This window comes from Archocentrus centrarchus, chromosome 4 (genome assembly GCF_007364275.1).
Source record: "Archocentrus centrarchus isolate MPI-CPG fArcCen1 chromosome 4, fArcCen1, whole genome shotgun sequence".
Classification (NCBI taxonomy): Eukaryota; Metazoa; Chordata; class Actinopteri; order Cichliformes; family Cichlidae; genus Archocentrus; species Archocentrus centrarchus.
Genome location: NC_044349.1, coordinates 28,535,249 through 28,560,975, shown reverse-complemented (window position 1 = coordinate 28,560,975; position 25,727 = coordinate 28,535,249). Strand labels below are relative to the sequence as shown.

Genomic DNA, 25,727 nt, shown 5'->3' with positions numbered 1-25,727 from the left:
CTGGTATTGACTGACATTCAAATAACAAATAAAATAACACAAACAACCTCTCATGACTGGTTAATAGGTAGCAGTGTATGGGATGATGCACAAGCATCCATTGTGTTGGCTGATATGCAACTATAACAACAAAACACATGCACATACAAGAGAACAGCTTTTGAATAACTGTCCACTGTGGTGACCACTATGCATGAAAGGGTTCAAATTTGCGGAGGGTAATTACACAAAGCACTTTTAAATCTAAGTTTGTTCTTGTGATCTTTATGCACTTGTGTATTTTTGCTTTTTTATTATTATTTTTATATGGCAGTAACTTTAAACCTTCTGTCACTTTTGTTGCTTAATTGTCTTTGCAAATCACTTTTTTTTTTTTTTTTTGGGAGAGACTCGCATGTGTTGACGTTTGCAAATTGCAGACAAAATGTGGGGCATTTTTCAATGTGCTGGATGGGCCAACAGGGAACACGTGCAGTTCCCGGTCATCCTACCTGCGGACCGCAACCTATGATGGTTTAGGGTCTTATCATCAATGCTAACCTACAGACTCAAGACATCCCTGCAGGATTAACACCTTGAGGAAAACCATGTGGCCCCTCCCCTCCCTCCTCGGTGTTTTCGCAGCGCTTCCATTCAGCTCCTCGTTTCTTTAATTATCACTCATAAGCACGCGCTTACGTTACAGTAACGTGCTCGCATCGTGACCGGAGCTCATATGCTGGCGCTGCGCTGTTACTCCGCCGTCACTCCTTTCTCCGGCAGCCACACCCTCTCATCTTCATCTCCATTGGGCACGCGTGCAGCTGTGCGGGACCGTCGGGCGGTGCGTGCGTCTCCCTGTCGGGCACCCGCAGCATCAGCAACACAAAAGGGTCGGAGCTGCCGGAGCTGGGTTTACCTCTGCGCGGATCGGTAGGAGCAGATCGCGTTTTGAAGCAAAGGTGGTGCGATTATTTTTTTTTTCTTCTTTTCTTCCATATCGTTTGTGTTTATGATGATTGACTTCCATTTTCACGACGCTCTTGACCTTGTCACTGTAGACCATCCCGCATTTTCCCCATTGACCTGCTCAGATCTTCCGCTCCATCCATCGCAGATGTGTGTGTGTGCGCGCCTGTGTGTTTGTGCTGTAAATGGGCAGGTACTTGCAATTTGATCCGGCTTGAAATGCACAAACGCCGATGTCAACAGGCCAGATTGTTTTCCCCAAAACAGTGCTCCTCAATTAAACGCCGTTTGGATGCCATCTGTGAGAAAATGTGTGGAAAGCAGAGGCCAAATTCTTTGTTCTCCAAGCGCTTTTTAGTCTGCAATTAATAGACTGTAATCCCTGTGCGACAGCATCCGCTAATCTGCCATTAACGGTCAGGCATCGATCGGTGCCTTTAGGGTGTATGTTGATGTACTCCTTTACTTTGTCTTCTCCAAATGGGCAGTCAGTATGAAATGTCAGGATGTTTGTGTCAGCTCGAAAACCATGCGCAGGCCATATGGTGCGGGCCTACATGTGCGAAAAAAAATGAAATTATGGATTTATTTTTCCACGCGTCATTTAAAGGCTTTAAATCCATGCTGCATCACCGTCATCCTCTATGGACTTTGATGCTGAGACACACAGGCAACGAAAATAGATGGCAGCTCGCCAGGGATTAATTTACACGCTGCTGGTGTTGGGTTTATGGTGCTGGTGCGGAGTAAACTGGTCTGTTTTCTGGTAGGCTGATTCTGCGCCTGACAGGCAGGAAGATATAGACTGTTGTAGTATTCATCTTTTAGATCATCGATACAAAGACAGCAGCCACAGAGGGGCTTGTGTGTCAGTCGGGTCTGCGCTTTGCAGACGGAATGTGGGGAAAGCCATCACGGTAAAGATGTCACTGTGTGATTGAAGATAGCAGATAAGTGGTGTTACTTAGCAGGTACAACAATCAGCTTCACATCCAGCCTCTGTTGTATCTACTGATGTGCACAGTCATCACCACCGAATGGTGACTAACTAACTAACATCTGCTGAGTGTCTTTTTAGTGCCAGACATGAATTTATTTTATTTGAGTCATGTATGGCCCTGTGACCTCAGATAAAAATGATTCAATTTCAAATTCTGTAAGATGGAAAATGCCTGTCTGACACACTGGTCTCCGTTTGTGTTTAAATATCAGAAAAACGATGCTGAAAACATCCCCTGTTAACTTAAAAAGGTTGGTTCGTCATTAGATGAACATGTGTCCAAAGAGTATGTGCAGATCACGTGGTGCACTGACCTGACTGAGCATTTGTTAGTAGTTTGCATCACTTTACATGACCCACCTGCACGTTTCAGATCGTGACTTTGTATTCTGAAATGAAACTAGAACTATAGTTTGTTTTCTTTTAGTTCAAAATAGCAGCTACAGGAATCACAGAGTAACTCAGTATGTTACTATCAAAGTGCATTTCCCAATTATATTCAATATTATTCATTTTTAATTTATTCATATAGCACTAGTTGTCTCAAGGTGCTATATGTAGTAAGGTAAAAACCCTTCAATATTAGATAGAGAACCCCAACGATCAGCCCATGAGCAGCCCTTGTTGACGGTGGGGCAGAAGAACTCCATTTAACAAGAGACTTCCAAAAGAACCAGACTCATGGAGGGGCAGAGCAAAACACAAACACACAAACTACTGGAGAGAATACAAAATTAATGACACGCTATAGTGGCATTCAACAATCACACATTGCATAATTACCTAAGATACATAATATATGTAGAACTGAAGAAGGAAAAATACCCCTAAAGAGGTAAAGAAACAGGGATTACATTAAATTTATAAATTAGCTCTTGGGTTTCCTCTCCCTCATCTCTTTCCACCATGTTGGTGAACTTTCTTTTTCTTCACCCACGCCGGCACGAGAAGTCATGAAGTAGTGCCGCTGGTGGGTCTAAATGCAGCAGGATCCATTTAGAGTGCCAACATGGTTCGGTAAAAATAACAGTATTTGACACAGTGTATTGATGACTGTACGACAAGGGTAACTGATACATTATGATCACTGGTCCCGGCCCAAATAAATAGTGCAATAATAATCATATAAAAGCACTCAAACCGTAAATATTTTAAATCATTTTCTAGGTACCACACCTGGCTATACAGATCTTTGCATTAATATCATTGCTGTCCTTCTCCAAAGCTAAAAAAATGTAATTACAGTCTGGCAGTCAGTTTCTGAGGAGGCCTGTCCTAATTATTCAGTCCTGTGTGATGCAAGTTTATATCAACTCTTTAGAAATTTTCTCCCTGGATGATCTTACAAATGTTTATGTAACACATCTCTGACCTGAATAATATGAACACACAGTGTGTATTGTGTTTATGTTGTTAGTCATGTTTTCCTGATATGTGTGGTGCATTTAGGTCACCCCGGAAATTTTAGTATATATCAAAATAACAAGGGAACGCAGCAGGCTGTAGATCACATACATATGTAGGTGCGTATAGTTAATGAAATCAGTTTTTTTTTCCTTTCTGTGTGCATATGTGGTCCTTATAAATCATAAGGTTACATTATCTTACATCCACACATGTGATTTAGGTTTTTGTTTTTTTTGCTATGAACAATCTCCACATAATCAGGCATGTCTTCCAATTTCCATAAAATTTTTGAATGACTGCTTTACCGCATGTCAAGTGTGGTGGCTGCTACAGTATCACTCAGCATAGAGAGGGGTGTTCGATCTCAGGCTCTTCTCAGACAAAGTGGAGTCATTAAGACTCTCTGCTCACCCTGTCTGTATGAATACATATGGATGTGAATATCTGTATGAGAGCATGTTTGTGCTGCTTTACTGGGGGGTCTATTTCTACACATAGGCAGTGGGAGAACAGTCTGTCTTTGAAGTGCTGTGCTGCTGTAACATAGGCGGCATCCAGGTTGGTAAAGCCCCATCATTACCATATCCCTGTGAGTCTGCAGTGTGATCCTGCCAAAACTGGAAAGGGGGGGGTTGCCATTATTACACAGTAACAGTGCTGATTCTCACAGCCATTATGATACTATGTCAGATTAATATAACCATAAAATGTACACAGAGCCCACTAGAGTCCAGGAAATTAGCTGCTGTTTTTCCCCTCTTAAAATTGATGTTTGCTTTAAAAAACATAACCATGAAATAGTTTCACAAGTCGATTTGTGTGTCTTGAATGCAGCTGGGCAGCTCTAAAAGCTGTGAGCGTCACACAATAGACTACAACAGACATTTGTGACCATAATACTACTAACTAACGGTGATGGGCCGCATTATAAACCATCATAATCACACATGTGCATACATGATTGCAGTTAACCCACAATGAAAGCCTTTGTGAGCATCGGCCAGTTGAAATGCTGAATGCCACTCTGTTCTCCTGCACTGGCTATCTGGCGGGGAAACAAAGTGTCACTTTGTGCCTCCTCAGCACAGCAGCACTAACAGACACAGGAGAACGCCCATCTCTCTTCGCTCAGCACTCACTGCCCCTGTGCCCACCGACACACACCTCCTCCCTTCAGATTGTACGTGTGCTTCACTCTCCAGCACACACATGAGCTGAAACTGACATGAGTTTTCGTCCCGCAACACGTCACGGCACCTTACTGGGCCAATAAAATTCTCATAAGCATGAAAATATCAAGGGATGCTTACTGAGTCATTCTCCTGTGCGCCCACATACACATACACGCATGCACACACAACCAACTGCTTGCTGCATCTGACACCTGACTCCAGGTAATGCCCTAGATCCACAGTGACAGCAGGCAGGTGGAACAGCAACACATTCGCAGATCCCCTCGCACACAAAGCTACTTCAGGACGGTAAGAAAGCATTCTTAAACACAAAGTCAGGCTGACTTAAACCGTACATTGATATAGTCTCTCTGTTTGCAGAACATCTGTTATTCTGCTCATGCTCTACGAGGTTATGTTACTGTATTTGTATTTGTTAAGCTTAGTCACTTAACATTTGCCTAATGTGGAAAATATAACCATGGTCATGTGATACATGTTGCACGTGACTCTTAAATCCATTGTTACTCCACATGCACCCTTTGGCTTTCAAAAAAACGGGACAAATACAAAGAACACCTCACCTGGTGTTTACTAAAGGCCTGTCCGATCAAACTGTACATGCTAAAGCGTCCTTAGTGCCTCTGTTAAGCTTTTCCCACACGAGTGGAGGTTGGTGATTTTCAAGCAGTTAGATTACTAATGGGATCCATCTAAAGACTGATATTGACTTAAATGGTAAATGTCTACCTGCTTAGTATTAGTATGTTGTCACTGGCATTATGAGAATTTTAGCACAATAATGTTGGCTCCAAGCACTACTGTGCACAGGTGCACTCTCGTGAAACTGCTTCTATAGCCGTAGTCTCTTAAAGTCACTCATCAAGCAGGGATGTAATCCCATGTGCAACCACAATTCCATAAAAGTTAGGATGCTATGTAAAATGTAAATAAAAACAGAATGCAATGATTTGCAAATCTCATAATCCCACTTAAAAATAAGGTCATTTTGAATTTAATGGGAGCAACATGTCTCAGGAAGTTGGGACACGATCATGTTTGCCTACATCATCTTTTCACAACAGTCCAAAAACATCTGGGAACTGAGGAGACCAGTTGCTGACTACTCCTGGGTCGTCGTTGTCATAAATCAATTTCATGATGCACCAAATGTTTTCCACTGGTGAAAAGTCTGGACTGCAGGCAGGCCAGTTCAGCACCCACGCTCTTCCACTGTGAAGCCACGCTGTTGTAATAGATGCAGTGTGTGTTTTAGCATTGTGTTACTACAATTTGCCTTCCCTGAAAAAGATGTTCTCTGGATGGGTTGCATATATTGCTCTAAAACCTATATATATCTTTCAGCATTGGTGGTGCTTTTCCAGATGTGCAAGCTGCCGATTCCATAGACACGAATGCACACCAATATAATCAGAGATGCAGGCAAGTGCCTGATTTCCTGCTTCTAAATTCAGATAAAACTGAGGTTATTGTACTCGACCCAGAAATCTTAGAAACATGGTGTTTAACCAGATACTTACTCTGGATGGCATTGTCTAGCCCTCCAGTAATGCTGTTGGAGTCATTTTTGAGCAGGATATGTTCTTCAGCGCACATATTAAACAAATATGTAGGACTGCTTTTGAGCATTTGGTCAATATCTCTAAAATTAGAAACAGTCCTTCTCCTCACATACAAGGTCTTGAATAATCAAGCCTCATCTTATCTTACAGACCTCATAGTACCGTATAACCCCAATAGAACACTTTGCTCTCAGACTGCTGGCTTACTTGTGGTTCCTAAGGTATTTAAACGTAGAACGTGAGCCAGAGCCTTCAGCTTTCAGGCCCGTCTTCTGTGGAATCAGCTCCCAGTTTGGATTTGGGAGACAGACACCCTCTCTATTTTTAAGATTAGGCTTAAAACTTTCCTTTATGATAAAGCTTATAGTTAGGGCTGGATCAGGTGACAGTGAACCCTCCCTCAGTTATGCTGCAATAAACTTAAGCTGCTGAAGGCTTCCCATGATGCACTAAGTGTTCCTTCTTCACTCACCTCTTTTCACTCTCTGTGTGTTTATACACCACTCTGCATTTAATCATTAGTTATTATTAATCTCTAGCTCTCTTCCACAGCATGTCATTTGTCCTGTCTCCCTCCTTCCTGTTAAAAGTGAGTTTTTCCTTCCCACTGTCGCTGATAGGGAAGGAAAAGTTCTTGCTCATAGAGGCGTTTTCTGATCGTTAGGGTTTTCTCTGTATTATTTTAGGGTCTTCACCTTATAATATAAAATGCCTTGAGACAACTGTTGTTGTGATTTTGCACTTAATATAAATATAACTGAATTGAATTTTAGTTTGAAGTGAGCACTGATAACAAGCTGGATGATCTCTCTCCTCTTTAGGCTGGAGGACACGGCATCCACAATTGCCAAAAATAATTCAAATTTCAATTTGTCTGACCACAGAACAGTTTTGCACTTCCCCTCACCCCATCTTAAACGAACTTTGGACCAGAGAAGACAGCTGTGTTTCTGGATCATGTTCACATACACCTCCTTTGCATGATGGCGTTTTAACCTGCATTTGTGGATGGCATAGAAACTTTATTCACAAACAATGAGTTGTGGGAGTCTTCTTGAGTCCGTGCCTGTTTTTAATGCAGTGCGGCCTGACGGCACTGCCCCTTGTGCACAGAGATTTCTCCAAATTCTCAGACTCTTTTGACGATATTATGTACTGTAGGTGTTAAGATTGGTGAATCTCTGCCCATTTTTACTTCTGAGAACATCTGTCTCTTTAAGATGCTCTTTTTATGCCCAAATCCTGTTACTGACCTGTTGCCAATTAACCTAATTAGCTTCAAAATGTTCCTCCAGCTGTTTCTTTTTAGTGCCACTTACTTTTTCAGCCTTTTGTTGCCCTGTCCCAACTTTCTTTTGAGCTGTGTTGCTGCCATCAAATTCAAAATGAGCTAATACTTTTTCATGAAACAGTAAAATGTCTTAGTTTAAATATTTGGTATGTTTTTTTTTTTTGTTTTTTTTATAGTCAATTGAAAATAAAAATATGAGTTTACAAGGTTTGAAAATCATTGCATTCTGTTTCCATTTTACACAACGTGTCAAATTCTTTGGAATTAAAGCTGTGAATATGGGGATATTGGCGCTACTACATGATCTGGAAAACAGTTTCATAAGAATATTTTTTTATGGTAGCCTTTTCCTCTTGACAACAGATTATGGCTTAGTTCTAACTCAAGTGGAAGTAGGTCTGGGTCTGACTTGCTCAGCAGAATGTTCACAGGTCTCTTGAAATGCCAGTAGAAACAGCATCAGCATATGTTGGTGTTTTGCTTGTGTGTTTGTTCTCCTTTAGCCCTACAGTAAGTGTGGCACAAAGGTGGTAAGAGTTGAGATTTGCATTAGCTGCAAAAAAACTGGGTCTTTACTGAGCTTAAAAGTAGACATCTATGGACTGGGATAAGCTTAAAGCACTCTGCTAATGGTTAATCCACTTGTAAATGCAAGTGAAAATATGCAGCAATGACAATAATAAATACTCCAAATAAACACCTTGATCTGCTGCTTTGCATCAACTTTAGATATTTAGTTTAAAATCAAAGTTAACTATGACAAAAGAAACATGCCAGACAAACAATCTGTAATTAACTGTCAATCAATCAGTAAATGACTGGACTGTGAACCATGAAAACTGGGCTGCTGTAAAATTGCCACAGCAGATTACTGTATGAGCTTCTTTCCACACCAAACTTCTCAGCTTTAAGTTCTTTTTCACATGGTTGACAAACCATTAGAGATGAAAGAAACACAGATCGAGCATAACATTATGACCACTGACAGGTGAAGTGCATAACACTGATGATCTCTTCATCGTGGCACCTATTGATGGGTGGGATATATTAGGGAGCAAGTACACATTTTATCCTTAAAGTTGATTTGATAGAAGCAGGAAAAATGGGCAAGTGTAAGGATTTGAACGAGTTCGACAAGGGCCAAATTGGGATGGCTAGATAAGTGGTTCAGAGCATCTCCAAAACTGCAGCTCTTGTGGGGTCTTCCCAGTCTGCAGTGGTCAGTATGTATCAAAAGTGGTCCAAGGAAGGAACAGTGGTGAACCATGGGTAATAAGGTCATGGGTACCCAAGGCTTATTGATGCACATGGGGAGTGGCCCAGCTCAGCTCCTCTCTTCACCCGAGTGTCCAGAACATGCATACAGTCGGACTCGTTTCCTGTGGGTGTTGGACTCCGTCAGGGCTGCCCTTTGTCACCAATTCTGTTCATAATTTTTATGGACAGAATTTCTAGGGATAGCCAGGTGGTGGAAGGCTTCTTCCTTGGTGGCCTCAGAATCTCGTCTCTGCTCTTTGCGGACGATCCGGTCCTGTTCGGACCTTCATCAGGTGGTGGCCTCCAACCCGCAGTGGAACGGTTCGCAGCCGAGTGCGAAGCAGCTGGCATGAGAATCAACATCTCTAAGTCTGAGGCCATGGTCCTCAGCCAGAAAAGGGTGGAGTGCCCTCTCCAGCTCAGGGACGAGTTCCTGCCCCAGTTGGAGGAGTTCAAGTATCTCGGGGTCTTGTTCACGTGACGAGAGAAGGAAGCGGGAGATCGACAGACGGATCTGGGCTGCGTCTGCAGTGATGCGGACACTGCACCAGTCTGTCGTGGTGAAGGCGGAGCTGAGTGTAAAAGTGAAGCTGTCGATTTACCGGTCGATCACGAGCTTTGGGTAGTGACCCCGGTTGAGCTGGTGGAGGTGGCTGGGGAGAAGGAAGCCTGGGCTTCTCTGCTTAGGCTGCTGCCCCCGCGACCTGGCCCCAGATAAGTGGAAGAGAATGGATGGATGGATGGATGGATGGATGGATGGATGGATGGATGGATGGATGGATGGATGGATGGGGAGTGGCCCATGTGGTCCGATCCACCAGACAAGCTACTGTAGTTGAAATTACTGAAAAAGTTCATTCTGGTTCTGATAGAAAGGTATCAGAATACACCTTGCATGACAGTTTGTTGTTTGTGGGGCTGCATAGCAGCAGACCAGTCAGGGTGCCCATGCTGACCCCTGTCCACCACCAAAAGTGCCAACAATGGACACATGAACATCAGAACTGGACTGCAGAGCAGTGGAAGAAGGTGGCCCAGTCTAATGAATCATGTTTTTTTACATCATGTGGATGGGCAGGTGTGTGTGCATCGCTTAGTCAGTACCAGGCTGCACTATGGGAGAAAGGCAAGCTAGTGGAGGCAGTGTGATGCTTTGGGCAATGTTCTGCTAGGAAACCTGCAGTTGTCTGGCAAATATCTTTGCACATATAACGCTTTGTGTTATGTACTGATACAGTCTGTGTATGACTGATAACCAATAACACAAACACAATCGAGAGGTTAAGTTCTAATCGCTCAGATTAGCAGAGGTGAGGCCTAGCAAGAAGCTGCTGGCTATAGCTCTGTTTTGGCACACCTGTCAATCAAAGCAACTACTTGCCTAACTTTAAGCCTAAACAGTATTCAAATGCACTTATAAAAAGTACCGTTGTTAAGAAGAGGGGAATCTACCCATAGAGACCAAAACAGTTTTTTGTAACAGGTTGCAAATATGTTAATTTTGCTAAACTGTCCTTTTTAACATGGCCTCAAATAGCCAGTCCACAAACTGCAGTTTGCACCCAGTTTGACACTGGATAGAAACGTCTACCATGAGGAACCGAGGCCACCATTTCTAGGCTTGCTTTATTCACTGGTTTTGCACCAGTGACCTTACAGACCGAGCAGGAAACCACTAATTTTTAATTTAGCCATTTTAAACATAGGGCGTACTTGATTACAAATGCACTTGGATGCTCCTTTCACTATCATTGTCTTTGTGCTGCTGTTCTTAAAACAAACAGATCAGGAGACCTAGGAGCCGTGCTTGCACATGTGCAGGTGTGCACCAAGTGAACTATTTTAGTGTGTCGTGATAAGCATTTGTTGTGTTTGCTCATGCAAATCTCTGTGTCCTGTGGCCCTGGCTGTTTCAGCAGTTAGTATAGATTGAGATATGATGCATGTCCAAACCCTAGAATCACCCTGATAGATCCTCTGATTAGAAGTTCTTCCTCATCCATCGCTTACCACGTCACCCTCCACACCATGCTCCCATTCTTCACTCTGCACCTGATGCTAACACATCTAACAAACCCAGACCTGTTGTTTTGTCACTGTACTGTATTTATTTCACCACTTTTCTCCCAAAGCCACGGCGGAGGCAGCACGAAAGTTCATCTGGGTAAAACGAGCTTTGTGCAAAAGGGCAGATCGATGTTCCCTAAGGTTTTACTGCAGTGGTGCGCAGCCATCTCAAGCTGCGCAGCTGAAATAGGTAAACTGTTAACACGGCTCCACCACGTCCGTCTGTCTGCTTTGTCAGCAAGCTGCTTGTGCTCTGAGATTATGGCACTTAGCTGCTACAACTCTAAGCTTTGCCATCAGGACTCTGGTAGTTGTCTGGCCCAAAGGATGTTGAGCTGCTGCGTCGTTCAAAAGTGCTGAGATGCAGCATTGTGTTATGCCACCGCCATACTATGATGCAGCTGTATCCTTGTCAAAGGCATTTCCCTGCTTCTGTAGAGCACATGGCTGCTCCTCGTGCTTCTCTCATCTCATCTCTGTCCTCTGCAGCAATTGGACTACACATAAACACAAAATAAAAGCTTTTCAGCACACAGACACTTTCTCAACATTGGCACAAGCAGCCAAACAGGCAAACAATAAAAAGCGATTCCACAATATCTCTGTTTATAGACACAATCACATACAGTCTCTTTCCTCAAAACACACACTCTCTGTCTGTGTTCACACTCCTACTTCCAAACATGCTTGTTTGCTCCTTGTCCTGTGCTGACTGGAGTCAGTACGGGACAAAGAGCCTTTTTCTGGGGCGAGACATTTCTGAGAGAGTCTGTCCGGCTCTGTCACCCTCAGGAAGGAAGCCCACGACATGCTGATCCCACTGGAGGCAGCGGGCTTCTCTCCAGCTCTCTCAGTACTGTCTCTCACATTCTCTGGTTTTATCCAGGGTGCTTGTGGTTTTATAATACAACACATTTCTGCAGTACATCAGAAAACCTCTGGCTCGGCCGGCGTGCTGCAGACAGGTGTTGACCAGGGGATGCGCGGGTTTTCAGGGTTCAGGAAGCCATCTGTGGTGTGTTTTTTCCTGTCAGTTTAGGAGACGCAAATACGAGGTGGTTCATGTGGATCTTTAAATATGAGACAGTGCAAAGGGTCATCCTGCTGAGCATATTTAACTCAGATGTTAAAATACCTGCATCTTAAATGGGAAATGTTGCTTTGGGTAAAGCTGGCTTTTTAAAAATCACTATTTTTGCCACAACAGAGAGGCCTCAGAGAGCTCATCTTGCTTTTAAAACAGCGGAGGCTTTATCATATCCTAGAAAAGCCAATCACCAAGAGACATTCTGCAAGCGCTAACAAAGCCGACCTTTTTGATGATCATGCTAGAGGCAGTGGAGAGTAAAATGGAAAGCACTGCTCAAGCCAGTACATGTTCAGAGGCCCTTTCTCTTTTCTCCTGTTCCCTGAATTAAGAGTTCAATAGCAGCATCCTCATGTTCATTTCCTTCTTCTCTCATCACAGCCAAGGTGGGCAGTGATCATAGCAACGGACGCCATGGATACTAAGCATGACATGGTCTTAGAGGTAACCGAATCCAAAGGCCCAGGTAAATGGGAATAAAATGAGTGTTCTTAAAGAGACAGTCTATTGAAAAACAAATTAAGTCCATCACATCATGTCGTGGTTTTTTTTTTTTTTTTTTTTTTTGTTTACTGTCTCTTTAAGAACTGCATGGTGTGGTGATGGGTTTGACTTGACAGAAGAGATTTACTTCTTTAGCAGTGTGCTGTGTCCACGTTCTGACTTATTTAATCGCTTTTTTCTTGCTTGTCTGTGATCCTTGAGAGCAGTTTCATAATCTTGTCAAGAGGCCATCATGGAGAGTTAAAACAGCAGAGTGTAAAGGAAACAAAGCAACACATCAATGTTAAAATATCAAGAAAATAGCTTCTGAGTGTGCGCTAAAGCCCCTCCACTTGCAGTCCAAACCTTTTGTTTGTGAGGGGTAGCCAGTCAGATGACAGGTAGCTTAAAGTGAATGGAGCTAAAATGTCTCATTTCAGAGGATGAACTGAGGAGCTGCACTAAGGCCCATTAGAAAATAATTAATGATTATTTTGAACTCTTAGTCATGTGAAGCTTTTCTTGTAGATTCCAAGAGTAAGAATATAGACTTTTCCAAGTCCACAATTCTGTATCCATTGTGGGTTTATCTGGAAAGAAAACATGCAGTTAGCATCAGTAAAGGTTGAATTTAAAGCATGCCAAATTTAATTACTGTATGATAAACTCCTTCTTAGTCAGCCTATAAAGTTTTCAGCCCACCCTCTTATAAGAGTTTCTCAGTACTTCTGTTTCCCAGCATTTAAACCTATAACAACACATAAAGCACATTCTATCAATGAATATTACACGGCTGCTGTGAATTTTTTTTTTTCTTACATTTGTAGATCACATGGACTGCAGAAATAGTTCTTTTTAGCCAGCCTCCTGCTGGCTTTGCTCTGCTTCCAGCTTGTTAATTTACCTTCACCAGATGTGAAACAGTCCCTGATCAGATGGCTAGAATGAAAAACCAGCAAGAGTAGCAGGGTCAAAGCACCCTGCATTGCAAGCACATGGGAAGCAAGAGGTAACCCTTATAAAAAGGTTGTGCTGCTGCCGAGTCGTCTTCTCTGCAGGAAAAATGTGTCCTTTCTTGTTTCATGCATGAGTGTGTGAGCATGCCCACGGCAGTGCATTATGGGCTTTGTACTGCTGGATTGGCCCTCATGCTGGAAGAGCGTGCTGTAGGGAAACAGAGCATCAGGGTCACACTGTAATATGGGTTGCTGCTCTTGCACTGAGCGTGAACAGGTCCTATTGAGCATGTCATCAGCTTTATTAAAAAGAAACACAGCAGGAAAAAAAAAAAACAAAGATTGAAAATATCAGTGACTTCCTCATAATCGCTCTGTAATATATCCCAAAAGTACTGCTCTGAGATAATCCACAGATTAGGCAGTCTACTATACTGTCGTTCGATGAGCCTGATTCCAGTCTAGGTTGTCACAATACTAGAATTTTAAACTCAGTACCATTTGCTGCAAAAATATTTGATACAATTTTCAATACCACAGGGGAAAAATGACCAAATAAATGAAGAGGCATTGCTTTAAAAAAACAAACACTATTTTAAAGTTCTCTGACGTGGTGCAAAAATACATTAATGTAACTGTAAAGTATCGCATTCTTCTTCTTTTGGCTGTTCCCTTTAGGCGTCCACAGCGGATCATCATTTCTCTGACGGGATCTTCCTAAAGGGATTAATAAAGTGTAATCTAATCTAATCTATCCCCAGCATCCTCCTCTATCACCCCAATCCTCTGCATGTCCTCCTTCACTTCCTCTGAGGGCTTCTTCTTTGCCTCCTGCCTGGCAGCTCCATAGTCAGCATACTTTGTCCAGTACATCCATTATCACTCCTCTGCACATATCCAAACCATCTCAGCCTTGCCTCTCTAACTTTGTCCTTAAACTGCTCAACCTGAGCCGTCCCTCTGATATACTCATTTATAATCTAGTCCCTCCTGGTCTAGTCCCCCAATGAAACTCTTAACATCTTCAATCCTGCCATCTGTCTTTTTGTCAGAGCCGCCATCTCCAAACCGTACGTCATAGCAGGTCTCACTGCCATCTTGTAAACCTTCCCTTTCACTCTTGTTGCTATCCTTCTGTCAACACCCACTCCACCCTGCCTGCACTCACTTGTTCACCTCTTTTGTGCACTATCCACTGCTTTGGATGGTTGACCCCAGGTATTTAAATTCATCCACTTTCACTTTCACTACCTCTACACCTTGCAACTTCACTGTTACTGTCTCCCTCTCATTCACACACACACATACATATGTGATGCCATATATATATATATATATATATATTTTTTTTTTTAATTAAAAAAAAAAAAAAAAAAAAATATATATATATATATATATATATATTTTTTTTTTTAATAAAAAATATAGTCCTGAGGCAGCACCGTACTTGTACATACTTGTAGTGGTTTCATTGCTAAGGTAGGCTGCCACCTCTTCTGTCTGGTTGCTGGTAGACCTTAATTAGCTTCTGTCTGGGACTTTAAGAGAAACATAACACTAGAGAAATAATTTTGTTATCTTGTTAAATTAACTCTGTTTATTAAGGTTACAGACGAGCAGGGCTGATAATTTTTGCTGCTTAGCTCCCACATTATCGTTTCGCTGTAGCCGCTAACCGCTACCTTAATGCTAACAGAGCTAGTGCGGCTATTGGGTAATTGCTAATAGTTACACGTGTGCGGCGGCCAGGTTAACGTTTATGGTTTATGAACTGTTTAATATTTAGACGTTGTTAAAACTGGAGCTTAAGTGATCTCTCGAAATTCCTCGTAAGGTTTGTTCAGTGCTGTGAATGTCAGCTGTTTCAGCTGCTGGCGGTGAAAGGAGGAGGCGAAGACGCCACTGTTAGTATGGATACCGCTGCGAATGAACATCCGGCCCCACCGTAAATTCTTTATTGACCAGCATCAATTGATTAGTATCGCTTTTAATTAATTTAATTTTTTTTTTTTGATAGCCCTATTTCAGACGCTCAAATATAAGGATATCCCGGTCCCATCTGATGATGAGCTGATTTGGGTGAACATGCAAAAATGCAAAAAATTTTAATGGCTCTACTTATTTGCCATCTTTCTCAGAGTTAGATCAGATACCACTCTCCTGTGTTTTTGGTAAACCTGAAGTCCATTCGCTGTGATTTTCTAGGTTTATGTGCTGGACTGTTTCTTCACCACTGATCAAAAGCAAAGACTGTTGGTAATTCACTGCTATACAACCAAATGCCAACCTGCTGTTTTTACACTTGCGTATTTGTATGGCTAAACTTAAAAAGATATACAGTGTTGATTTGTGTGCCTTAGATTTGCTAGTTATAATTTTTTTATAAAGTCCTTTGAGATCTAGGTCGTCATGATGAGAAGGGACCCTGCACTGCCCACGTTTCAGAGAAAAATAAAGGGACCTCTGTTTAATTTTTATTAAAAAAAAAATTGAATAGTTTTTATGCAGGTCAGTAATTATGTTTTTGTCCCTAATATTTCCAAGGTATTTCAGAACATTTTTCAAAAGTAAAACTGGGGTTATGTTTTTGAGGTAGGGTTACTGCTGGGAGATGGGATGTGCTGGGGTGGAGAAATAAAAATATCTTAATCCACTTAAATCCAGAGAAAGTGAAACGATTAGGGACTTAAAGTTGACTCGACCCCCAGTTTCTTAAATATTTTCTGTGTAAACATGTCCTCACTAATTCATATTAAAAAAAGATGCAAATACTTCAGGGTCAAGGAGTGGGGAAGTTAGTTTATAGTATCATTTCCCGTCATGCCTCTGGTTTAGTGAGCAGCATGGAAGGTGAAATCCCACACCAGGTTCTACTTATAGCACTGAAAGGGATACCCGCAGTGCCCAGTGAATGCCTGTCTGCGCAGTGGTGTAGAGTAGCTTTGTAGCTCTGTAACCTCAACCACTTAGTTCAGGCAGCAGACCTTCATGAGTACACAAACACACACATTACAAATACACAGGCAAAAGTAAAACACACAGCTGGGTAGCTGAAGCAGTGCTGAAGAGTCACTGAGAAATGTTCTGCAGTACTCAGTGAAACAGGTAACCTCTGCCGAGGCTGAAAATTGAGTCCCTGGATCCAGATTAGTTTGTGATATTAGTTTGAGAACATCAGGGGATGGCTCCCGTTTTCAGTTTGGTTTGCATTTGTGAAGATATCACATGGAATATCTAAGTTTGCCCTGTCTCACAAAGTTCCTGGATCCATATCCAAAACTGGATTGACTCCAAAAGTTGATTGTTTCCAAGTTGGGCCAACACACACACACCTCTGATAAAATTTGTTAATAACTATTTGATGTATCCTGCTAATTAAAAAAAAAACCCCAAAAAACAGAAGCAATCACATTACCTCCTTGGATGAGATCATTAAGATGTTTGCCTACAGTTTTAGCTCCAGCTGAAGAACCAATGAGCTGACGTCACATCCATGCAAATTCACAAGAATCAGTACTCCAACAACATTGGTCAAAATTTAGTCAAACTTACATACAATGATCACCTAATTCATCTTCACCCATGCTATGCTCAAGGCCATTTTTGTTTTTTTTTCTATGAGCAGTAACCTTTGAATTGTATTGGATCGTGAGCTGGATGAGCTACTGTTTCATTGAGGTTCTGTTAAATGTTGTCAAGCAAACAATTTAATTGTTGGGATCCCGTGGAAAGAACACACAGCAGTGTTTTTGTGTTTACACATGGGAACATTTAGCTTCAGTCTTTATAACTTACTGGCATAAGCAGTGATGAGGTGGTAAAGATATCTGCTGAAAGTCCAAAGTTAAATTCTTCATTTTGTTGAGCACTTCCTCATAAATCAGCACCGAGCTTGCCAGCACTAACAGGATTTATAACGACTGCTCTGTTTTATTATGTCTAATTCGGCATACTACAAGTAATTACCTCGCAGGCTGATAGATTAGCGAATCTACCAGCGTTATCTGTGATATGTGTGGCCTTGAGGGTTGATCTTTTCTGAAGTTCTGCTGCTTCTGTTCTGAGCTGTTAGGCTAACTGGAATTTATGAGCTTTCCCCGCTTTCAGTTGTAAATTTGCTTTCAGTCAGTAAAGAGGGGAGTTGGTCACCATCCTTTTTAAAGCAGCTTTGGCTGATGTTGCTCTCTTTTTTTATATGTGGTGTTTATCTTTCCCACTTCCTGTAAATACAAGTAAGTATGAACCAAAGAGCCAAGGTTTTCCTCCCATTCCAAGTCCGTCAACTGCATTTCATTAATCTACATACATATGTAAAAAAAAATTTTTTTAAATGCTTATAGGCAACATCCTGCTTGTTATCTCGCCCGAGGGTGAAATACAAAGATTAATGATCTGATTGCGTGTGCCTGCTGTTGTCATCTATTCTTCGTTTTCTGGCAGAGAGAAGGCGAGAGGGCAAATTCCAGCCTTTCAGACGATTGTTTGGGAAGAAGAAGAAAAGACAGGCGGAAGAGGGCTTTGATGGAGCACAGCTAAAAGCCAGTTTTTCTACAGGGGAAGTGTGCAATGGAGTTACATCTGACGACGATCAAAATCTGAGGTCTGTACATAGATTGCATTTATTTTAAAAAAAAAAATGTTTTAAACAAGGAAACTGAGTTTATCGTCCATTCACTTTACTACCAAAGATCTAAATTCCTGTGCCTATTTTATAGTAGCTCGTATTTTTCTCCTCTCTGCTAAAAACAACTCAGCTTCTTTTTTTCAGTTCTAGAAAAATGAAAGTGTTAAAACACTTGGTTATAAAATGCTGCAAGTTGAGGTCACATAATCATACATAAAAGGGTGAGGCTCTGCTTTGAATCAGCTTAAAGGCAAAAGGCTTCACACAATGTGAGCTTGTAATGACAACACTACAGGTGTGTAATGAGGTCAATCATTTCACTGTGCAAAGTGATTTGCTGCAGCATGCTTGTGATAAATGACTGACAGAGATGACAACGCTGCAGCACTGAAGACGCTCTCTTTCTCCTGCAGGGAGTTGAATCCCATCGGATCTCGAGCTCTCTCACACGACAGCATCTTCATTCCAGAGGAGCCGGTGAAGGAGGCCGGTCTAGATCACAGCATGTCCCAGGAAAACGTGTCGGATAAAGTTAGGAATTTACAGGTGGGCCTTACAGGACACTCACTAGCTCAACGCCTCTCTTTAATTCAAATAGCTACTGTTTGTTGTAATCTTTTTTTTTTTTTTTTTGGTCCTCACAGAGGCAGATAGCACAAGGTATAAAATTCGGCCAAAGGCCTCCTTCTCTGAGGAGGAGTGAGGGAGATGAGGGCAGCTCAGATGAGGAAGAGGTTCCCCGGAGCCCTTTGAAGGTTTTGGCCCAGGTAGAAGCAGAGCCACCAAGAACAGAGCCAAAGGTATTAACACAACATAATCTGTTCTGTTTGAGTCTCGGGCCGCACTAAACAAGAAGAACTTGATTAAGACCTTTACTAGTATGTCACTGCATACCGTTGTAGTAAAATTAAATAAATGCATAAATAAATAAATTTAAAAATAGGGGGATGGGGCGGAATGTTTCTGAGAAAAAACACAAGGAAAAAAACTTTTTTTGTTTGTGTGTGTGTTAATGAGGAAAAAATCTTAAATATAAAAATAAGAAAAAAAAATAATCCCTTATTCTGTAAAGGTACCACATTGCTTCAATTTTTGCAACCTCATCACACTACTGACACTGCCGCGTTCTGTGCGCGGTGTCTTCAGTGGTCTTTTTGAATTGTAGTTTGAAATACTCGCGATGTTGGCCCGACATCATCAAATTATCATAAGGATCTAGAAGGCGTTGCAGTTATTTGTGTGTATTTCAGAAGAAAACAATATTTTGAACAGTGAAAAGGTACAAGATTATCACTGGTTATCTCATCCAGCGTGAGTGTGTGTGTGTGTGTGTGTGTGTGTGTGTGTTGCCTTCTCCATTTATGGATCCAACCTTGCAAAGTGAAACACTTTTGTTCCATTTTTATGGGTTTTTGGCACAATTAGATGACTATCCTTTTTATTAAAGTTATTCTTTGCTTTTTTCTCAGAATAATAACTCCCTCTTATGGCTCCATAAATGTATTTATTTATTTTTTATCTATTAACCTAAAGTGGTCCAAATACAATGGATGGGATGTAGAGACAGAAGAGTTTTACAGACCTCTGTAATTCTGCTCCTCACCACTGTGAGGTGAGCAGTTCGTGGCTACTGGCTGTAATAGCTACTAGACACTACTGGCAGTGTGCCACACCTAAATGAACAACAAGGAGTTACAAGCTGTGTGCTTGTAACTGTCCAACTCCAAAAATGTTAAATGCTAAATTGTTGGATTACACTGAAGATGAGATGAATTTGTGATTAAATTTAAAGAAATTCTGTCTTATTGTGGCAAAAGCAGGTCCAGGGAGCTCAGCCATCTGGACCACACAGCCCCCCAGTGAAGTCTCCAAGGTCCAAACGAGTTCTTCCACCCACTGGTACGATTGAGTCCATCAACCTCGATGCCGTCCCTCAGTCTGTTCCTCGCTTAGACAACACTGCCGCCAAGCATAAACTCTCCATCAAGCCGAAAAACCAGCGGATTTCCCGCAAGCACAGGCGGTTTACACAGGTGAGCTTCCTCACATGGATTTGCATGTTGGTTTATTTTGTGACACCCTTTGTTATTGTTAAGAAAACTGACACTACTTGCACTTTTGCATTACAGGACCTCCAAGAGGTATCCATTCCTGGTGTGATGCAAGATGACCTAGAGGTGGCAGGTGTCTCCCCAGACGACCAACGCAGAGCATCTGTTGAGTCCCTTGAAAGCTTCAAGAAACAGAGACTCCATGAGGAGGAAATACAGGAAGTAAGGAGGATGAGGGAGCTGGAGGAGCTGAGGCTCAGACAGGAGGAAGAAGAGAGGAGGAAGAGAGCAGAGGAGCTGAGGCTGCATGAACTGGAGGAGGAGAAATGTCGTAAGCAACAGCAGGAAGAAGAAGCGAGAAGGCTGCGAGAGGAGGTAGAGAGAAAGAGAAGGGAGGAGGAGGAAAGCAGGGTCAGAGAGGAGGAGGAAAGGAAGATCAGAGAGGAGGAGGAAAGGAGGCAAAAGGAAGAGGAAGAGCGCGTGAGGAGGCTGGAAGAGGAAAGGAGGATGCGAGAAGAGGAGGAGCGTCGACAGCGGGAAGAAGAGGAAGAAAGGAGACAACTAGAAGAACTAAGGAGGAAAGAGGAAGAGGACAGGAAAAGGCAAGAGGAGGAAGAAATGAGGAAGCAAGAGGAAGAGGCAAGAAGGCAGCTGGCGCTTGAGGCTGAGAGGAAGAAGCTGATGGAAGAAGAAGAGGAAAGAAAGAAAAAGGAGGAAGCAGAAAAACTGAGGTGGGAAATGGAAGAAAAGGAAAAAAAGGCAGCAGAGGAGAAGCGGAGAAAAGAAGAAGAGGAGCAGAGGAGGATGTTGTTGGAAGAGGGCGATGGGAGTTTTGACCCACAAGAAAAGAAGAGGAGAGCTGAAGAGTTACGCTGGAGGGAGATGGAGGAGAGACAGAGGCCTTTTTCTTTTAAAGTGTCCTCTGGTGAGAAGCAGATTCTCTTCCAGAAGGTCAATCTGATGCCTGTTACCCCAACCTCCAGCCACCAGAGTGCTGCTGTCCCTTATCAAAGAGATGGAGTGAAGGCTTCCTCCTCTGAAGGACCAGACTCCCCCAACCTGCCAACATCTCCATATGTTCCCCATACGGCCATCCTAGTGACAGGCGCCCAGCTATGTGGGACAGCTGTCAATCTAGACCAGATCAAAGACACCGCCTGCAAGTCCCTGCTGGGTTTGGGAGAGGATAGAAAGGCCCAGGGAACGCCGCCAACAAAGAACAAGACGTCCCCGGAACGCAAGTCCGGAAAAACCAAATCACTAAATGAATCCACTCTCTGTACCGACCAATCCAGTGCAGCCGTCCTAGCAGAATGGGCAAGTATCAGATCAAAGATATTCAAGGGAGTAGAGGAGGGGAAGTATGATGAGTACCCAGAGCCAAGCAGAAGCCAGCCTCAGTCCAGCAATGAAGAACAGCCTCTGTTTGCTCACACAAACCTCAGGAAGACCATGTCTGCCAGCGCCAAGTTCTCCATCACCCCTGCAAGGAAGAAGTTTGGAGATTCAAATAGGAGCTCTGAGGTGTTTAGTGCAGAACGTAAAGAAGCAGGAGAGGAAGTAGCTCCACCTGGAAGCCCCACTGCAGCCTCTCCCTCTCCAACAAGTAAACCTCAGAACAGGACAAGTAAAAGTGTCCGCATCGTAGAAAGAGGGTCAGATGAGTGTATGTTTGCCAAAGACCTTCCTTCTTTCCTGGTTCCCAGTTCTGAAATTAAATCTGAGGGGCCAGAATTGAAGAGCAGAGTTCAGAGTGAGACAGGGGCATCTGAAAGCAGAGAGGAGGGAGAGGAGCAGGGCCAGGACAGTGAGGAGAAGCCTTCTCCTTTTGGCATAAAGCTGAGGAGGACCAACTACTCTCTGCGCTTTCACAGCGAGCAGTCCACGGAGAAAAAGAAGAAACGTTACAGTGCTGGGGACAGCTTTGATGGCATCCCTTCGCCTCTCACCCCCATTGAGCCAGACTCTGACACGTCCTCTGTCTTTTCGGACAAATCAAGCCCCACATCGCCTCAGAAAGAGGGCGCGGTCGGCAAGTATTTGCACGCGTCTGCCTCCCCTGCTTTCCCCCGGGCTAAACTGAGTAAGTCTCCCAGCCCGACTCCACACAGCGAGGGTGAGAAAGTGCTTTCCAAGCCACCGCTCTACCGCAGGCCAGCAACATCGCCTAAGCCAACAGGTACGGTCCCAACACCTCCTCCATCACCGCTACCTAAGGTAGCTCACGGGCCTCCCAGTGATGATACAGTGCAGAGTACAGGAGGCGCAGATTCATCCAGCCAGGAGCAAGCTGGCAGGAGTGAGGAACCTTCAGCAGTGGCCCTGTTGCACAAGAGCGGCCAATGTCATGTCCAAGGGGAAGAAGAGCCGAAGGAGAAGAGATCATTCTTCCCCTCCATTAACATACCCTGGAGGGAGAAGGCAGACAGAAAGACAGAACTCATCAGGAGAGGTCAGCATCACTTTGATCAGCATCGTTTGTTAGTTCGCTAAAATTACACCATTTATTTTGTTACCTTTTAAACCAAGGTGTGCAAGCTGTTTCACTCCACTGTCAGACTTCATGCTAAGCTAAGCATCTCCAGACTGTAGCTTCCTATTTAAGTAGAGAGACTTATGTAGCATTAATCTTCTCATCTAAATCTTGGCAGTAAATCAAATAAATGCATTTACAGTATCTTGACAACATTTACTGCCTAAACAGATGTTCTCCCCAAAATCAAATTGCTATTTATCCTATTTATTTTGACATTTCTTTCTACCAAACTACACCCCTTGTTGTTAAGTAAATATGCCCAGAGGAAAAACGTGAAAATTAGATTCTCAGGTGAACTGACCCTCTTTTTATTAAATTAAAAATAGTCTTTTGTAGGATCAAAGGTTTCCAACATTATCTATCCATATTAATGTATTATTGTGAATGTGTTCCCCTGCAGAAAAACCATCCCTGCAGAGCAGGCACTCACTGGATAGTGCGAGGGTCCAGGAGAAGGAGGCTGGACCCTTATGGATCACATTGGCTCTGCAGAAGCAGAAAGGCTTCAGGGAGCAGCAGCAGAACCGGGAGGAGCGCCGTAGCCAAAGAGAGGCCAAACTGGCAGAAAAACAAGCCAGAGAGAGAGACAGTGTATGTGCCCCAGATAACCCGTTTACCCGCTTTCTCAGGATCTCCGCAACACAGTTTCCATTGTCTGAAAGAATCCCAAATCTCTTTTGCAGGTTATGCTGGTGAGCCCCACAGAGAGCAAAGGAAGTGGGAGCACCAGTCCTTCATCTAAACCTCAGACACCAGAGGAGCTCAAGAGACCCGACAGCCTGCTGGGAAAATTCGAGCGCCGAGAACACCTGAAAAAGGCCAACACTTTACCGAGCTCTGTCACCGGTAAAATTGTCTTATATTATAGAAAAGTCAATATTTTTGCTGACATATAGTTTTTGGTTTATTATTAGTACAGTATTTCAAAAGTAATGTGAATATGCTGAGTGGTTTTAGCATCAATGTAAGAATGAGCTCTTTTTCTGTGTTTTTTTTTTTTTTTTTATTCCAATTACTTGTAATCCATTTATGTAAAAAGTGTTTTATTACTCTAATTTAATTATCCCCTGAAGCTCTCATTTAAATGTAATCTTTTATAAACTGAGCGTAGAAATTGGATACGGTGCAGCAAAAGAGTTTTGTAACCCATTTTTTCCCCCTGCACTTGTTGTTGCAGTTGAGATTGCAGACTCTACACCGTCACCACCTGCTGTCAAAGAGGTGTCAAAGCGCTTCCCCTCCAGTGACTCGCCACAGGTTTCCACAGAGCCGGCCTGGCTTGCGCTGGCCAAACGAAAGGCCAAAGCCTGGAGCGACTGTCCTCAGATCATCAAATAAAACCTCAAACCGCCTCACACGGGACTCCGGCCTGCACTGAGGGTGCACACTGCCCATAGACTCTGAAGCACTTGGAGAGTCACCATTACCCGTCCCTCCCCTCACAATGAGAACTCCTGACTGTGAAACCAGTAAAGCTCTCCATCACCTCCCTAACCCTCCACACTGGCTGGTACTATTATGATGTTAAAGTGCGCTTCACGTTCACTTAATCCAATACAGTCGCACAGATATAAACAACTGATGCGAGCATGCACATACTGTATAAAAACACAAAGTATATGTCCCTAAAAGTCCTCTGCAGCCAATCACAAACATGGTTGTCCTCTGCAATAGCCAACTGTCTTTTTTTTTTTTTTTTAATTGTGTAGCCAACGGTGTAACCATGGTTGTAAATAAATCATTTGCTCAACACAATATAACACTTATAAGCTCTGATCTATGACAGTGTTTAACAGAGGGTAACTGTCTGAATCACGCTTTAAGGGCTACCAGTAAAACTAAAACCTCAGCGTGACCCTGCTGAAACTGCTTCTGGAAGTGTTACAGGCATCTCTTCTCCCATCCCTGGCATTGTTTATGTAAAGCAGCAGATTTATCTCTTCTGTATCTTTTCTCTGAGCCTTGTTTGTCATGTACAAAAGATGCCTTTTTTAAAAAAAAAAAAAACAAAAAAAACTCATACTGGAAAAATCTTAGCTTAACAATTCTCACTGTGTCCGTGATGACTGTGATAGCTGTCCAAGGAGCTATTGTACAATTTTGCCATGATTAAAAAAAAAATAAAATAACAATCGGTCATAATCTCTCTCACACACACATGGTGGGTGCACCTAAACACAGCACTGAAGACCACAAGTGTTACTGGGCATTTATGGTGAACCTGCACCTCATCCTCACAGCTGTGAGACGATGTAATTTGGATTTATTTATTATAATTATTACTACTTTGCTTTGCTTATGGAGACAGACACAACATCTCCTAGCTGTAGACCTACAACTCTTGTAGTTGTCCTCCTGTAACACGCTCGTCTTAGTAGGCCTGCGCCATCACTTCCTCTTAAATGTGATATGATCCTACATAATGTAAACATTTCCTCTATGAAAAAAAACCCCTTGATTCTTATTTCCTGCCACTCACTCAATGATCTGTATCTATGTAAGTATGTACTGTAAGTCAAAGGCATTACCACAGGTCTGGTCAGAAAAGAGGCCCCTAAAAGAGGTAAATTCACTGTCATTTTGTTTCTAACTTTGGTCGTGCACAATAGTGTAGTGTACGCAGTGTTGTATGTAACAAAAAAATGTTTGGTATTATTTGCACTTTTTTGTCCCACTTACAGATATGAACAAAAAATTCTTAAGGAGATACAAAAATGTTATGAGTACTGTAAATTAAATACTGATGTCTGAACCACAGGACTGCAGCACATTCTGTTTGAAATCTTGACTCTGCTTATTTCCAGCTCCATACTTCTATTCTTAGACTCTGTTAGGGTAGCTTTGCATGATTCACTGTTCAAAATAATCCATGTGTATCCTATATTAGACTCCAAGGTTTGGATAACTTAACTGGCTCTTCAGCACTGCTGTTTCCATTTACAGCTTTTCCATGTTTTGGGAGGTCCTAATGCTACCCTGGTTTAAGTGGGTGGGGCAGAGTGCCTGAGATGACCATAATTAGGGATGTCTGCTCATTTGTAATTAAACAGATCCATGAGTTAAAAAAAACTGAACCAAGCTTTTAGAGAAGACTGACGCCTAAACTTAACCTCATTATTTTTTTTATATATTTTGTGGCATTTTTATATATTTAATAGGATCATCCACTATTGTAACTTGACATACAGAGCTCAAAAAATAAGGAAAATTTGAATAAAATTTAATTTTTTAAAATTACATACATTATAGGAAACTTCAAATCCTA

General features: G+C 42.5%; 1 protein-coding gene across 4 annotated transcripts; it reads left to right on the top strand.

Moving 5' to 3' along the window:
* The first annotated feature begins 803 nt into the window (after window positions 1-803).
* On the top strand, window positions 804-25,214 carry cracd (capping protein inhibiting regulator of actin dynamics). 4 transcript variants are annotated; one of them, XM_030728166.1, is made up of 9 exons: window positions 804-941; window positions 17,692-17,851; window positions 18,289-18,421; window positions 18,520-18,675; window positions 19,696-19,908; window positions 20,005-22,378; window positions 22,863-23,053; window positions 23,146-23,308; window positions 23,640-25,214. In XM_030728166.1, the coding sequence occupies exons 3-9, from the start codon at window positions 18,380-18,382 to the stop codon at window positions 23,798-23,800; spliced, it is 3,300 nt and encodes a 1,099-aa protein (XP_030584026.1). In that variant the 5' UTR covers window positions 804-941; window positions 17,692-17,851; window positions 18,289-18,379; the 3' UTR covers window positions 23,801-25,214. The 4 variants fall into 4 exon arrangements, with proteins under 4 accessions (XP_030584026.1, XP_030584022.1, XP_030584023.1 ...); XM_030728162.1 differs by having other exon boundaries at window positions 19,693-19,908; XM_030728163.1 differs by lacking the exon at window positions 804-941 and adding an exon at window positions 14,687-14,730 and having other exon boundaries at window positions 19,693-19,908.
* Window positions 25,215-25,727: the final 513 nt, after the last annotated feature.

Coding starts and splice junctions, on each gene's coding strand:
- cracd (XM_030728162.1), top strand. CDS start 18,380: ATGTCCCAGGAAAACGTGTCGGATAAAGTTAGGAATTTACAG. Junction 22,379..22,862: donor GACAGAACTCATCAGGAGAG/GTCAGCATCACT, acceptor GTTCCCCTGCAG/AAAAACCATCCCTGCAGAGC. Junction 23,054..23,145: donor AAGCCAGAGAGAGAGACAGT/GTATGTGCCCCA, acceptor TCTCTTTTGCAG/GTTATGCTGGTGAGCCCCAC.